At 53.9% G+C, this 14,294-nt stretch overlaps 1 protein-coding gene across 1 annotated transcript in view; it reads right to left on the bottom strand.

Annotated features, from left to right (window-relative positions):
• Positions 1-10,376: 10,376 nt before the first annotated feature.
• Positions 10,377-14,294, bottom strand: part of CHST15 (carbohydrate sulfotransferase 15) — a 38,975-nt gene continuing 35,057 nt past the window's right edge. The window contains exons 6-7 of the mRNA XM_007936809.1: positions 10,753-10,900; positions 10,377-10,567 (exon numbers count right to left, since the gene is read on the bottom strand). Of these exons, the coding sequence (XP_007935000.1) occupies positions 10,377-10,567; positions 10,753-10,900 (339 nt within the window). The remainder of the gene's footprint in view (positions 10,568-10,752; positions 10,901-14,294) is intronic.

The following is a 14,294-nucleotide window of genomic DNA, read 5'->3' as shown; positions in this document are numbered from 1 at the left end:
AGAGGGAGCAAAGAAATGAGGAGAGAGGGGGGAAGGCTTGTGGGTTTGGGTACTTGGGGTCCCATGAGGTGGGGCAGAGACTGAGCCCAACACACGGTTGGTTCCTGGCAAGATACTGGAAGCTTTCCAAAGCTGACACAGGCCCTCTGAAAAGCTCAGCGACGTTTCCAAAGCTGACACAGGCCCTCTGAAAAGCTCAGCAACGTTTGCAGGAGTCTCCCCCATGCTTCAGGACTCACTGCCGGGCAGGGGTGGATGAACACCGCAGGCTCTTCAACGGGAAACCCTTAAAACCCTGGGGCCCTGGTGGCACAGTGCTTAAGCGCTTAGCTGCTAACCAAAAGGCCGGTGGTTCAAATCTCCCAGTCTCCCCACGGGAGAAGATGTGGCAGTCGGCTGTCTTAAAGATGACAGCCTTGGAAACACAGTGATGCAGGTCTACTCTGTCCTCTAGGGGTGCTGTCACTACCAGCTCCACAGGGCTGAGGGGTCTCGGCCCAGCCAGTTGGGCCCCGTGTTCTGGAGGCGGGAGACCGAGTGGGGCCAAGCCCTGGACAGAGCCCAGGACAGAACCCAGCCCACCCCGGCCTCCCTTTCCCAGGAGCCCTATGGCTGCGCACGCTGCTGGAGACTCCGCCTGGGCAGGAAGAGCAAAGCTTTGAGAATGAGGAGGGGTGACAGGGGCCTCTGGGTGCTGCCACCCCCACCCCCGCCCTATCTCGTTGTCGTTGTGGTTGTTAGGTGTTGTCGCGTTGTCTCCAGCTCATAGCAACCCTAGCACAGCAGAACAAAGGGTCCCTCTGACAACATGACTAAAGCCTTCGCCTCACCATTCTCGCTTCCAAGGAGCATGCCAGCTGCACTTCCTCCAGGACAGATTTGTTAGATCTTCTAGCAGTCCATGGCCCTTTCAGCATTCTTCGCCAGCACAACTCAAAAGCGTCAACTCTTCTTTGGTCTTCCTTATTCATTGTCCAGCTCTCACATGCATATGAGCCAATTGAAAATACCATACAGTGTTCCCTTGTTTGGCTTGAACATCAGCCTTCTGGTCTATGTACAGGTTCCTCATGAGTACAATTAATTGTTCTGGAATTCCCATTCTTCTCAATGTTATCCATAATTTGTTATGATCCACACAATCAAATGCTTTTGCATAGTCAATAAAACACAAGTAAACATCTTTCTGGTATTCTTTGCTTTGAGCCAAGATCCATCCAACATCAGCAATGATATCCCTCGTTCCACGTCCTTTTCTGAATCCTGCTTGTATTTCTGGAAGTTCTCTGTCAATGTACTGCTGCAACTGTTTTTTAATTATCTTCAGTAATATTTTAGTTGCATGTGAAATGCCACATGATACTTGATAATGATATTGTTCTAAATTTCCACTTTTTGTGGGATCACCTTTCTTTGGAATGGGTACAAATATGGATCTCTTCCAGTCGATTGGACAGGTAGCTATCTTCCAAATCTCTTGGCATAGCCAAGTGAGTGCCTCCAGAGGGACATCCATTTGCTGAAACATCTCAATGGGTCAATTCCAACCCCATCTCAGCGACCTTCAAAGCAACCCTCCTGGTTGCCTGAGACCTTAGTCCCACCACCCTGGGAACCCCCTTGGCCCCCAGGAGTGCCCTGGCCCAGGTGGCAAGTGGACCAGGAAGACAGCAGGGGTCGGATCTCCAGTCCAGATGGGTGGTGGGGAGGCACAGGGCCCTTTCCTCCATCAGGTCAGGTGAGAACGTGGCTTTCTGACCGCACTGCCAGTGCTGACCACGAGGGGGCAGTGCAGGGCCGCTGTTGGGGCTCATTGCTGCGGGCAAGCCAACCGGCACAACCCAGAGCCGTGAGGAAGGGGCTGCTACGCCCCGCTCTCACACCCTTGGGAACCCCTCCCACACACTCCCTGCAAAACGCCTCAGGAACTGCAGCATCACGGGGAAGGAAGCAGGGTTTCAGAAGGCAATTAGGAGACAGGCATATGCGACAGGGCTCCTGGAATCCATCAGGAGTGGGAGAAACTAAGCTGGTCCACAGGCATCCAGCACCCAGTGCCGTTCTCTCTCCAGACGTGCACTAGCTCCTTCCTAGTGGCATCACTCCACTGCTGGGCATTTGGGGTCCTGGGGGGCAGGGGCAGTAGGTGTGCCCTCAGGGGTCTGCTGTCTGGTAGGAGGGATGGAAATACAGACTACAGTCAGGTAGACATTGGTCAATGCTGCAGGAGATGAGGGAGGGACTAGAAGGGGAGAGAGCATGCAGATGGGGAGCGAAGGCAGACCCAGGAGGCCTTCCTGGAGGAGGCAGCATCTGCTCTAGGCCTTGGGGATGGAGGAAGAAGCTGACTCAGATGAACAATGGGGAGGGCGAGTAGCCCTGGTGGAGACTGGCTTGAGCAAGAGCCAAAAATGCAAAGTCACTGCATTGCTTGGATTCCAATTCAAGGCAGTTCCATCTGCCCGAGGAGGACTGCTTGGCTGGAGGCAGATCATGGGCTCTTCCACAGGGCCCCTGGGGGGTTCAAACCCCAACCTTTAGGTTAGTAATTGAGGGCAAACCACCCAGGAGCCAACTGGAGTAAGTGAGGGAGGCAGCAAACCTGAGCGAGTCGGGCATGTCCTCTCCCAGGGAACGAGGGGCGGGGCCTCCCGCTGCCTCTGGTCTTGGCTGCGGCACTGGGGGCTGGCTCAGCTTTGGAATTTTCCTGAATTCCATTCTGTTGAAAGTGCAGAACATGGCAGTTCTCCACATTATCTCATGTGGGGTGGGAGTCAAAAAGTGGTTTCCATGGAGACTCAGGGTCGACACAGGAGGGCTGCCCCTCCACCATCAGGAGGCCAGCCAGGCCGGGGAGGGGAGCGGCCACACCCCATTCCTCCGCAATGACGGGGGGCTTCCTGACTTCAGAGCTGGGCCTCTCAGGGCAGCTGGGGCAGCCGGGGTTCCTAGGTTCTGAGAAAGCCTGGGACATCTGGTCGTGAAGGGCCCGGAGCAGCCAGCCGCCCTATGCACCTCCCCTTCCTCAACAGTCAGGGGCACCCCTCAGGGCCAGTAGCACACTTGAGGGACGCTGCCTCCTGCTGTCCAGGCGGGCGCAGGACAGAGAGAAGCGAAGGAGGCATGGGGAAGCCAGGACAGGGTTTCTGCTCTAGTGGCCCGGGGAGGTTGGACACACCAAGGACAGAGGAAAGGAGGCTCTCAACCTGCATCCATCAGAGAATGACCCTGGGGGCATGATCCGGCCCTGGCCGCAGCCCTCAGCACTGGCCCCAGCTGTTTCTGGAATGTTCTGCATCCCAGCAGCTCCTCTCTCGTGCCCCACTGCCTCCTTGGAAACCCTGCGGTTCAGGGACTCAGAGTTGAGGAGCCGAGATTGAGACCCTGAAGGTCAACAGATGGGAGATGAAGAGCAGACTCTGTCCCAACCAGCTGCGGGTCCTGGGTATGGTCCCGCCCCCCTGAGCCTCAGCTCTAACACCTTCCATGGGAAACTTGACAGACCCTCTGGGGGCTGTGGTGAGAGTCTAATGAAGCTGGCACTTGTACGCTCATCACTTCTGCAGATGGCCTCCTAGCCAGGCCCTCTGGGCTGACCGAGGCCCCCCGAGCAGGCTGGCAGAGGCTGAGGCAGCTTAGCGTCCGGCCTGCCGGGCATCCCTCGGCGCGTTCTCTAGTGTCGGGCCATTCACCACTGACAAACTTACCTCTCCCAACCTGTTTTATGCCAGTTGTTCTTGCCACTGCTACAAATAAAAACAGACCTGCTACCATCCGGTTGATTGCGCCTCTCCATCCCTACGGACTGGAGAATTGTCCCATAGGGTTTCCAAGGCCGTCAATCTTTACAGAAGCAAAGCCCAAACCTAACCCTTGCAGTTGAGTCCATCCAACTCACAGCGCCCCTGAGGACAGGGGAAAGCTGCCCCACAGGGTTTCCAAGCTTTTTCTGGTATGTTCTGCATCCCAGCATCTCTGTGGAAACAGTCTGCCATTTCTTTCTTCCACAGAGCCACTGGTGAGGTTGAACCACCCACCTTCTGGTTACCACCTGAGCACTTTAACCATTGCACTACCAGGGCTCCTTACTCCTGTAAATACATGGTTTAATGAAATATCACATAACTCAGCAGTTCCCAGACTTTTAAGTAGGTGGATCTCCAAGAGTTTTTGTTCTGTGGTTTGTATCTGTGGACATTTACGACGTTAGCGATAAAACCTGAGAAGTTCAAGGCCACGCAAGTGCACTGCACCCACTGGTGGCATGGAGATGCGCTCTCTGGCAATCCCCTGTCACAGGAGGGAGCGCAGGAGGGCGTGGGGTATGTTGCTAGGTAGTTTTCACTTCCAGACCCCTCACGGGGTCTCCAGAGCCCCCCGGGATGGCTGGATCACCCTGTGAAACTGCTAACACAGCGAATGAAACAAGAGGACCGGGAGAACTGAAACCCGGGCTGGAGCGCCGAGAAAGTCCCTCGCGATGTGGGCATGGCGACTGGAAACGTTTGAGGGGAGTAGTCAAAGAAGGACCTCCGACTGCTTTGCCTGGGCCTCCCTCCCATTCTCACACCCCTTCAGAGAAACTAACACTGGAAACCAATGCCTGCACGTTGTGATGTGCACTGTGTTCCCAGAAAGACAGATGACCAGAGGTCTCATCCACACACTCGTGTTCCAAGAAGGGCTTTGGGGCCCTATACCAAACGACAGACAAATACACTTTAATATTTTCAATGAAAATACAACATTTAAAGGACATATGTCTTCAGTAAGATTCCCCAGTTACCAATCTGCCCAATCAGCTAGTTACAGATGCTGAGGGGCACTGACCCACACAGCCCATCTCTCCTCAGGCTGGACCAGCTCCAAGCCTGGTCCCTGCCTTTGCCATCTGCCCCCTCCTCCTTTGGTTTGCCTCCTCCTTCAGATATTTACAGGAAAGGTATCGAGGTCACACTTGTTGGATTCAATACGGTTCCAGCACTCAGTAGCAGTGTGACCTTAGGGAAGCTGACTAACCTCTCTGAGCTCCAGCTTCCTCATCTATCAAATGGGAAATTACATACATATCCTTAAGCTCTCAGCAAGGGTTCACTATTCTTACGGTTGTAGAGGTAGCTTCCATGACTGACACTGTTACAGTCCCCGGCCCCCACCCCAGTCTCTCTGAAATCTGTCCTGGCTTCTCTACCACACTCAGGCTTGACACCTCTCACCGTCCACCAGGAAATGAAGCGATTGTCCTCCTCCCTTCTGGGTCCTTCCACACACCACCAAATGAATGACCCAACCCCTATCATCACCATCAACTCCCTGCGAGATCTGAAGATGCCCATGTAGAAGGCGGAGGAAGGGGCCCCACATCAAGGAATGCAGGTGCCCTCTAGAAGCAGGGTGAGAGGCTTGGGCTCTGTTTCTCCCCTAGAGCCTCTTGAAGGAACCACGCTGCCAACACCTCAATTTTAGCCCTATCAGGCTGATTTTGACTTCCAGAACTGTTAGACAGTAATTTTGAATTGCTTTAAGCCACTATCCCCCCTCCAAAAAAACTCCCAAATTTGTTGCCATGAGTCTATTCCAACTCGAAGTGACCCGTGTGTTACAGAGCTGGACTGTGCCATAGGGTTTTCTGCTCTGTAATCTTTACAGAAGCAGACTGCCGGGCCTTTCTTCAGCAGCACCCCAGGATGGGTTCAAACTGCCAACCTTTTGGTTAGTGGCTGAGCACCAACTGTTCAGAGCAGTGTTTGAAATAGGTTACAGCAGCAAAGGGAACACACACCCCACCCCAGGGGGCTGACCCCTGCTGTGGTCGAGCAGCCTCCTCCCCACGGGGAACCTGGCCGGGTCCACGGGGAACCTGGCCGGGTCCGGCGAGGAAATTGACTCATCAGAGATACGTTTTCTGTGGTCACAGCTGCCTCCTTCATTGGCAAAGCAGCTGCCCCTGGGGCAAGATTTGTGGAGCAACAGGAAAACCACCCCCACATACATACACAGAGCACCCCTCTCCCTGGGGAGTGGCCCCAAGGACTTGGCTGCAATTCCCAAGAGGGCCAATGCTTAGGGGGCAGAGCAACGAGAAGGGATTCCGCGAAGGAGGGGTAGAAGCCCCCTGGGAATCTTCCCCACGAGCTGCTTCCTGAGAGGGGTGGGCGGCCACACACCCGAGGGTTTGGAAGGCTCCGGGAGGGGCTGGGGTGTGACCCGTCCTATGCTGCTCCCCACCCACCCCTTCTTCCTCCTCACAGGTGTGCTTCTCTGCTGGGCAGGCCACCCCTGACTGCACTATGTTGATGGGGGGGTCTTGTTTCCGTGGCTGGAGGGCCACCAGCGTCCCCGACACCTGGTGGCTGGCAGTGCCGGGGAGCAGAGCCTCTCCCCATGCCACGCTCTGTGTTCCCAGAAAGCAATGCAGACGTCGCACCTCGGTACCTGTGAACAGGACCCTGTCTGGAAATAGGGGTTTATGTTTATGAGGTCCTACTGGAGTGGGGTGGCTCTGAAATCTCGCTGAGAGGTGACTTACAGAAAGAGGAGACAGACAGAAGGACACACACACTGGGGGAAGAGAGGACATCGTTGAAGGACAGATGTACCCACAAGCTCAGGAACCCCAAGCAGTGCTAGCAGCTACTAGAAGTAGCTGGAGAACAAAGAAGAACCCCCTTAGAGCTGTGCCGTGAACACAGACTTCCAGCCTCCCAAAGTGCGAGACAAAAAACTCCTGCTCCTTAAAGCCACCATCTCGTGATACTTCAGTTACACCAGCCCTAGGTAACTATTGACGCCTAGGGTGGGTCCTTCTAGAACTGACTACCAACCCAAAACTTCCTGTGGCCCCAAGAACCCAGGGTATACAGTGCACTCGGGATGCCCAGAGCACCAGACCTCCAACCGTGAGACAGCCCCTCTCCTCCTCCAGGCTGAGCAGTAGCCGGCTGGCGCCTGTCTGGTACAGCGTGTATGCAAAGTGTCTAGGGACAATGATATACACCCAGTGAACGGGTCCAAATTCACAGCCCTGGGGCCAGGAAGGCCAAACACCAGAGTGAAGCAGCCATGTTGGAACCAAAGGGGCAAGAGGCTTACAGTAAGCAAGTGATGGGTCACCCCCCCCAGCCTTCCAGTTCAAACGCTTAAATACCCTGTCAGGCCTGTGTTTGACTCACACCCAAAAGAGACAGGGGTCCCTGTGTCGCCTGAGCCCTCCATCTCTGACCTGGCAATTAGCAGTCTCACACATGACTTCCCACCTGTCAGCTCAGGTGGGTCCCCTCTGCATGGAGGGTGCCAGCACCCGCAGTTGAGGCACTAAAGAACTTCCACACGTTCCTCACACACGTCAGGCCCCTGGAAAGGACACCAGGGACCCCTTATAACGCAGAGGAAAAGCACCCAGGCAACACGTGAATAGACCCATATTTAATTATGTTAAATATTAATAAAAGAACACGCTTGACTCTGACCCGTGTAACATACTTTACACAACCAAGGGAGGACATTTCACAGAATCCCGTACACAGCTTTTGGGAACACAAAGTAGCATCAATACCAAGTTGAGAAAAATGTTCTGTTGCACTTTGGTCTGGCATGAAGGGGCAAGAGAAACACTGCCCCAAACGGGCCCTTTGCCGCCAGCGAAGACTAGGCATCCACGGCAGTGGGGACCCCCTCAGAGAATGGCCCTCAGAGAGAACCCATGTTTGATGACATTGATTGGCACAGAAGGGATAGACCTGTGTGTATAAAAAAGATTTGTATAATAAACCAAATAATATTGGAAAGAATACAATTCGGCAATACTTCTGTAAGAAGCAGAATTACAATAGTACATGTTACTCACATGCATAGGGGTGTGTAAGAAAGACCCTCATGGTGCTGTGGTTGGTGTGGAGGGGCAAACCATGTGCTTGAAGTGACACGTTAATCAGCAAGGAAATGAAGCTAAAGAAGGGTGGGCTGCATGGGGCAGAAGGGCCTTCTCAGCAACAGACCTGAACAAAGGGACCCCACGAGAGAAAACGCCCACACATATGGGTGCACACACGCACAGGCACATGTGCGCGCACACATATGTGCACACACGGGCACATGACACACACATGTGCACATGCACATGCACATAACATACATGGACCCATGCACACCTGTGAACATATGAACACGTGTCCATGTACAGACACACACGTGCACACATGCATGGGTGCATACATGCACACAGATGCATGCATGGACACCGGCACACGCACACATATGCACAGGCATGTGTGCGTGCACATGTGTGCGTGCATGGGCACATGCACACACACAAGCACAAGTGCGTACACACACAATCATGGGCACATGTGCACACACAGAGAAGCACGTACACACACATGCATGTGTGCACACAAACATGGACACACATATACACACATGCACAATCACACACATGCACACTAACATGCATGCACACACACCAGCACACACACGGGGGTACAAATGGACACACAGACGCATGCATGCGCAGGCATGCACACACGCACATGGGTGCATGTATGCACACACAAGTGTATGCACACACATATGGTAAATAAATACACTAACATCCAAGTGAGGGCTCCCTAAAGCATCTTTGTGCTCCAGTCAGCCTTCCCTGCTGGCTGCTGCTCCAAGGGCCAGCTGTGAGAGAAAGGGGGTTACCCAGCCCCTTCAGCAGCAGAAATAGCCTGGCTAGGCCAGAAAGCAGAGCCCTCCACATGCCTTCAAGTGGGCTGTGCACCCTGCCTCGGGGGGTGGAAGGACAACAGGCCCCTGGCTGGACCGCTGAGGGACTGCAAATCCTTGTGCCCCGGGGGCCCCAGTCTCTGTGGTAGATATGCAAAAGGCAGCTCAGCATGTAGACATTTGCACTTGACTTTGGTGTTGGGGCCCTGACCTGAGAGCTTTGGTTCACAGAAAGCATCCCTTGACAACACTTGAGTGCAAGCAAAGCTTCGTTGGGTCCCCACCCCACGTGGGCCAAGGGGGCTCACGTGTTCTCGTCCGTTGCTCCCATCCTTCCCAAAGAATGACAGGATCCACAGCCTGTCCACCAGCAAACCACGCTGCCTAGTGGCCTGGAAAATGCCACGAAGAACACAGCTCTTAGGGATCTTCCAAACCCAAGCTGCACTCGGCCCCAGGTGAGCTCATGCCTCGTGCTTCACCATCAGGATACAAGTAGCTGCAGTTTGTTGGCTGAGTTAGGAAGTCTGGCTGCACCAGGTGGAGAAAGTGGCTACGAGGTTCATTCCAAGGGGGAGACTGGTTTGAAAGCAGCCACAACTAAACACTTAAAACCCACCCAGTTTCTGATGCCCATCTGCACACCCAGAGGACCCGAGTGACCCTTTAAGTTTCAATTCCTGGAAGTTGTCATTCTGGCATGGGTGTCACAATTTCTGTTCTTACTATAAACTGAATTTCTTGAGAAAACATCTAAGGTGATAGGAGAGCAAGCCACAGCTAGTCAAATGCAGACAGTGATTGGTTTTAAACTAATTCACTTTTGATGGCAAACACAAAAGGCAAAGTCTGCACGTGAGACAGGAGGGTCTGAGAGATGGATGTGCTACCAAAAACTGATTGATTTTTTTCTCGCATTAAACAGTGACATTAAACCAAACAAACCAAACTGCCATTGAGTCGATCCGACTCATAACAACCCCTTCTTGGGTTTCAGAGGCATTATCTCTACAGAAGTAGATTGCCCAATCTTCCTTCCAAAGAGTGGCCGGTGGGTTTGAACCGCCAGCCTTCTGGTTAGCAGTCAAATGTCTTAGGCACTACGCCACCAGAGCTCCTAAACAGTGACATTAAGGAGGCTTATATCAGACGAGACTGAAGGGCTGACCCTGGAGTGAAACGGAAGAAGATGAGAATCTCCATCCTCCATCCAAAGGAGTACAGCTGAGTTACGTAAAGATGTGTTTCAAGCGTGAGTGTGAAGTTCAGGTTCCAGCAAGCCCCAAAGTGTGACCTCCAGCTTAACCAGCTCCCAAAACTGGTGACCTGAGACTGGGCCCTCCGGAGGCAGGCAGGGGTGCCCGGTCTCCACACCTTGTTTCCTCTCCACACTGGGTGCCCCGCACTCTTAGGGAGCAGACATGGATTCTTGCAGAAGTGGGTCTCCACTGGCCTCAGCAGAAGCCCCAGGATGAGTCAGTGACTGGGCTCTTCAACATCACAAAGGAAATCCTGGAAGAGTTACAAGGAAGCACAGTGCAGCCAAGAAGGCTCGAGCCCTGGGGTTTCTCCCCAGCGTGAGTGAAACGTCCCCTGGCAAAGGGAAATTTTAAAATAACAGCAAGAACGTAGTCCTCGGCACAAGGCTGGCAGTGGGGACCTGGCCCTCACGTCTTTTTCCATGCAAATGCTTCGTCGGCAAGGACCTGCACCAGCCTGGCATTGAACGGCTCGTAGAAGTCCTGCAGGAGCCTCTGCGTGACCGGCCACATGGGCCCCAGACTCCGGTCCTCGGGACGCCTTGCATTCGAGGCAGGGCTCTTGGTCATCAGTGCTTCCTGCTTCTCGCTTAAGGGTCCTGGAATAAGAATAGAACCTGTGACTGAGGCCAAGGCCCGGTGGCTGGGCCGCACTTCACCCTGCATGTCTGGCTCCCAGCCCAGCTGTCTCCACCCACTCACTGAGTCTACACTGGACTCGGGGGCCCTGGAAAGACCATAAACTCATGCTCCGCCCCTCCCCTCTGCAGCACAGTATTCATACCTAGGTTCAGGAACTCGAAGACCCTGTGCATGGTGGACTTGACGTTGGACGCGTGGTCTTCCAGCCGAAGAATGAGGAACTGCTCTTTACTGAAGACACTGAGCCAGTCCATGAGGTACACGGCGTACAGCCCCACCTGGAGCCTCACCTGGGACAGAGGAGCCGGCGGTGTTACTCAGGGAAATCCCCTCCCCTTGGAGCTGGCGTCTCCTTACCTGACAACAGCTGGAGCTCAAGGACAAGGTGTTCTCGTTCCATCACGGAGGAACCCTGCACTACGGGCATCCACAGGAGTGGGCTCAGTTCCAGACCTGAGGGGCAGCTAGGGGCCGTGGTCTCAGTGGTAGCTTTCCTGTCTGTTCTTCCAAACCAACCTGAGCTCGTAGAAGGCAGAGACCACGCAGCCCAGGGAGGGCACCCTGATGCCCCACAGGGCTCTATGGAGGGATTGCCAGGAAACGTGTGACACAATGTGTGCTGGGAGTTTCATCTCTCTCTTCCTATTCCACTTCACGTTTTTCTGATTGCCGAGGAGGGTATGGAGGAAGGGGAGCAGCTGGGGGCGGGGTGCACTATCCAGAGTCCTTTAGCTGCTCCCTCCCACAGGCTGTTGCTCCCTTAACACCAGTTCATGACAAAGACCTCAAGCGGGCCAAAGCTAAAGAGAGAGGGAGTCCAAGCCCGTCTGACTCTCGTCTCAGACTCCCAGTGTCGCTGGGAGTCAGTGACACGGCGTCAAATTGCCTGGCCTCCCCGAGAGTGTTAATTCCTTCTCTCTCTCTCTCTTTCTCTCTTTCTCTCTCTGTCGCTCTCTCAGCCCTGACTCTCCAGAACTTCCTGGAAGGAAAGGACCTGGGTGTTTGGTACAGAATGGGAGTTTTTGACTTAATTATTTTTATTGGTGGGGGCTGTTTTGTTGCTGTTGTTTTGTGGTTTTTCAGTGGTGAAATATACCTAAGAAAACATTTGCTTTTTCAACCATTTTTACATGTACAATCAGTGACCTCTATCATCGTGAGGAGCTCTATTAGTGTAGTGATTAAGGCATTTGGCTGCTAACCAAAAAGTCATTGGTTCAAACCCCCCAGCTGCTCCATGGAAGAAAGATGAGGCAGTCTGCTTCTATAAGGATTTACAGCCTTGGAAACCCACTGGGGGTCGCTATGAGTTGGGATCGACCCGATGGCAGTGAGTTTGGTTTGAATTTTACGTCACTGTTAACTTCCACTGAGGTGGGCTAAACCCTCCCTCCTCCAGTTCATAAGGTACTGGGGCTCAGTGATGCCCATCAACGTCAGTCTCCTGGTGACATTGCCAACTTCTGTTTGTAATTAGGTTGCCTGCGATTTCAAATCATGTCACTTGACAGTGCTCAGGAATTCCCTGATTTTCTTTGCATGGAATTTTATAAATGTTGGATGCTTAAACTAGAGTTTCCATGCCAGCAACAACATGACCTCAGGGCTCTGAGCCCTCTGTGACAGTTTCTAAGATAGATCCACAGCTACAGGGGACACTCAGATGACACACAGGGGACACACAGACACATGGACATATGGGAGACACGTGGGGGCACAGGGACACACAGAGGAGACACACACAGGACACACAGACACACAGGCACAATATCAAAAACTTAATTTTTCTCGCCAGCATAGCACCCCCGCCCCTCGTGACCCGGGACCAGCTCACACACACCGGGCGTGCTGGCTCCATATCCCATAAGGAAGAGTCAGGCCTGGGCAGGGCTGAGAGCTGGTCTCTGGGCTGGTAGTGGGACAGGAGGGGAAGGAACACTGGGCACAGAGCCCCAGGCAGCCCACAGTTTCCTCCCGCACTGAGTCTGGTGCATGCACAGAGTAGGTGCCACGCATGTCACAGAAACGAACCAAACCCATACATCCTCTCCATCGTTAATGAGGCCAGTCTCCTTTCATTTTTTCCTAGATCTGTGTCCTGAAATGGTTCTTCCATCCTCCCAGCCCCACATGGATGGTCCCCAATCACAGTCATAACCAACCACCAAAAACCAAACCCACTGCCATCAAGTTGTTTCCGACTCATAGCCACCCCCACTGGGTTTCCAAGGCGGTGTATCTTTCCGGAAGTAGACTGTTCCACCTTCCTTCCACGGAGTAGCTGGTAGGTTTGAACTGCCAACCTCCTGGTTAGCAGTCAGATGCCTTAGGCATGATGCCACCAGAGCTCCTTAACCAGTCATAGACAGTAATAATAATAAGCCACACCCAAGGGCAAGGGTGTTTGGTAAAGTGGGGACCTCCATGTAACGGACTGACAGCCATACCAATAGCCTCAAACACGCCAGCCAGCGTGAGGAGGGTGCAGGCCCCGCGGCGTCTTGTTCCATCTTAGCAGCAGCACCACGGCTGGCGCTGTAGGCCCAACGCGGGTGTGGCGTGCAGCCAAGCACCCAGCTCTGGCTTCTCCCTTGTATCCCACCCCTGATCCAAATGACCAGTGAGTCCCTTCTACTCCTCCTCCTAATTGTTCTCAAAGCCACCAGGGCTCCCCAGCTCTCTGCCCCCCTCCCCCGCCCACCACCTCTCTTGCCAGAACTCCTGCAGCCAACCCTGCTCTTGGGGCCTTCCTGTCCTGGGCTCACTGACCCCTCCAGGAACCCACCCCCAGCTCAGTCAGCTGCCACTATGCATCTTCTAAATGAGAGCCACCACCCCTGCTTCCACCTACCTATGAGACCCCATGTCCCTCTGGATAGAGGCCAGACTTCTTGAGGTGTGTCTAGCCCCTAAGAATGGAGCCCCACTCACAGGCCACTCCCTTGGTCGCACCTCCTCAGCCACCACCCGTCTGGCCATGTCTGTCCCATCACCCTGTAGCCCCAGCACCCAGTGCCAGGCCCAGAACATGGGATGAATGCATGTGTGGATGGAGGAATCAACAATCAGTCTTTAACCCTTACAACAACATAGCAATGCAGTATTATCACCCCCATCTCATGGCTGAGGAAACGGGGTCACAGAGAAACTGACAAGTGCCGGGAGTCGCCCAACTAGCAATGACCAAGCTGGGAACTGAGGCCACATCACCCTCTGGCTCCAACGCCCTCTTTCCTTGGCACAGGCCTGTGGTGATCCGTATGCCTGTCCCATCTTCCTATCTTCCTTACCAAACTGTAAACTCTTTCAGGACAGCCTAGCATGTTATCTGTCATCTCTCTGCACCCTGCTAGAAGGAGCACCCCACCTTCCACATCAGATGTCCTTGCTGACAAGGAGGACAGAGTGGGGGCTTCTTGACCCTGAACCCCCGCTGGCCCTGGGGAGTCCCAAGCTGCCACCTCAAACTGTCCATGTCTTACCACGCAGGCCACAATGAACAGAGCAGGGCTTGTAAAGCCAAACCCCAGGCAGGTGACCACATTAGCTTCACTTTGGAAAGAGCACCTGCTATGCCTGATCTAGCTAAAGAAGCACATACAACAGCCCAGAGGGTACCCGGCCTGGGGCGGTACCCAGCCCAGGAGATACCCGGCCCAGGGGGTACCCCACCCAGGAGATACC

This window comes from Orycteropus afer, unplaced genomic scaffold (assembly GCF_000298275.1).
Source record: "Orycteropus afer afer isolate SDZICR_OR568_19922 unplaced genomic scaffold, OryAfe1.0 scaffold00038, whole genome shotgun sequence".
NCBI classification, from domain to species: Eukaryota; Metazoa; Chordata; class Mammalia; order Tubulidentata; family Orycteropodidae; genus Orycteropus; species Orycteropus afer.
The sequence above is the reverse complement of the archived record's forward strand: the minus strand, read 5'-3'. Positions and strand labels throughout refer to the sequence as shown.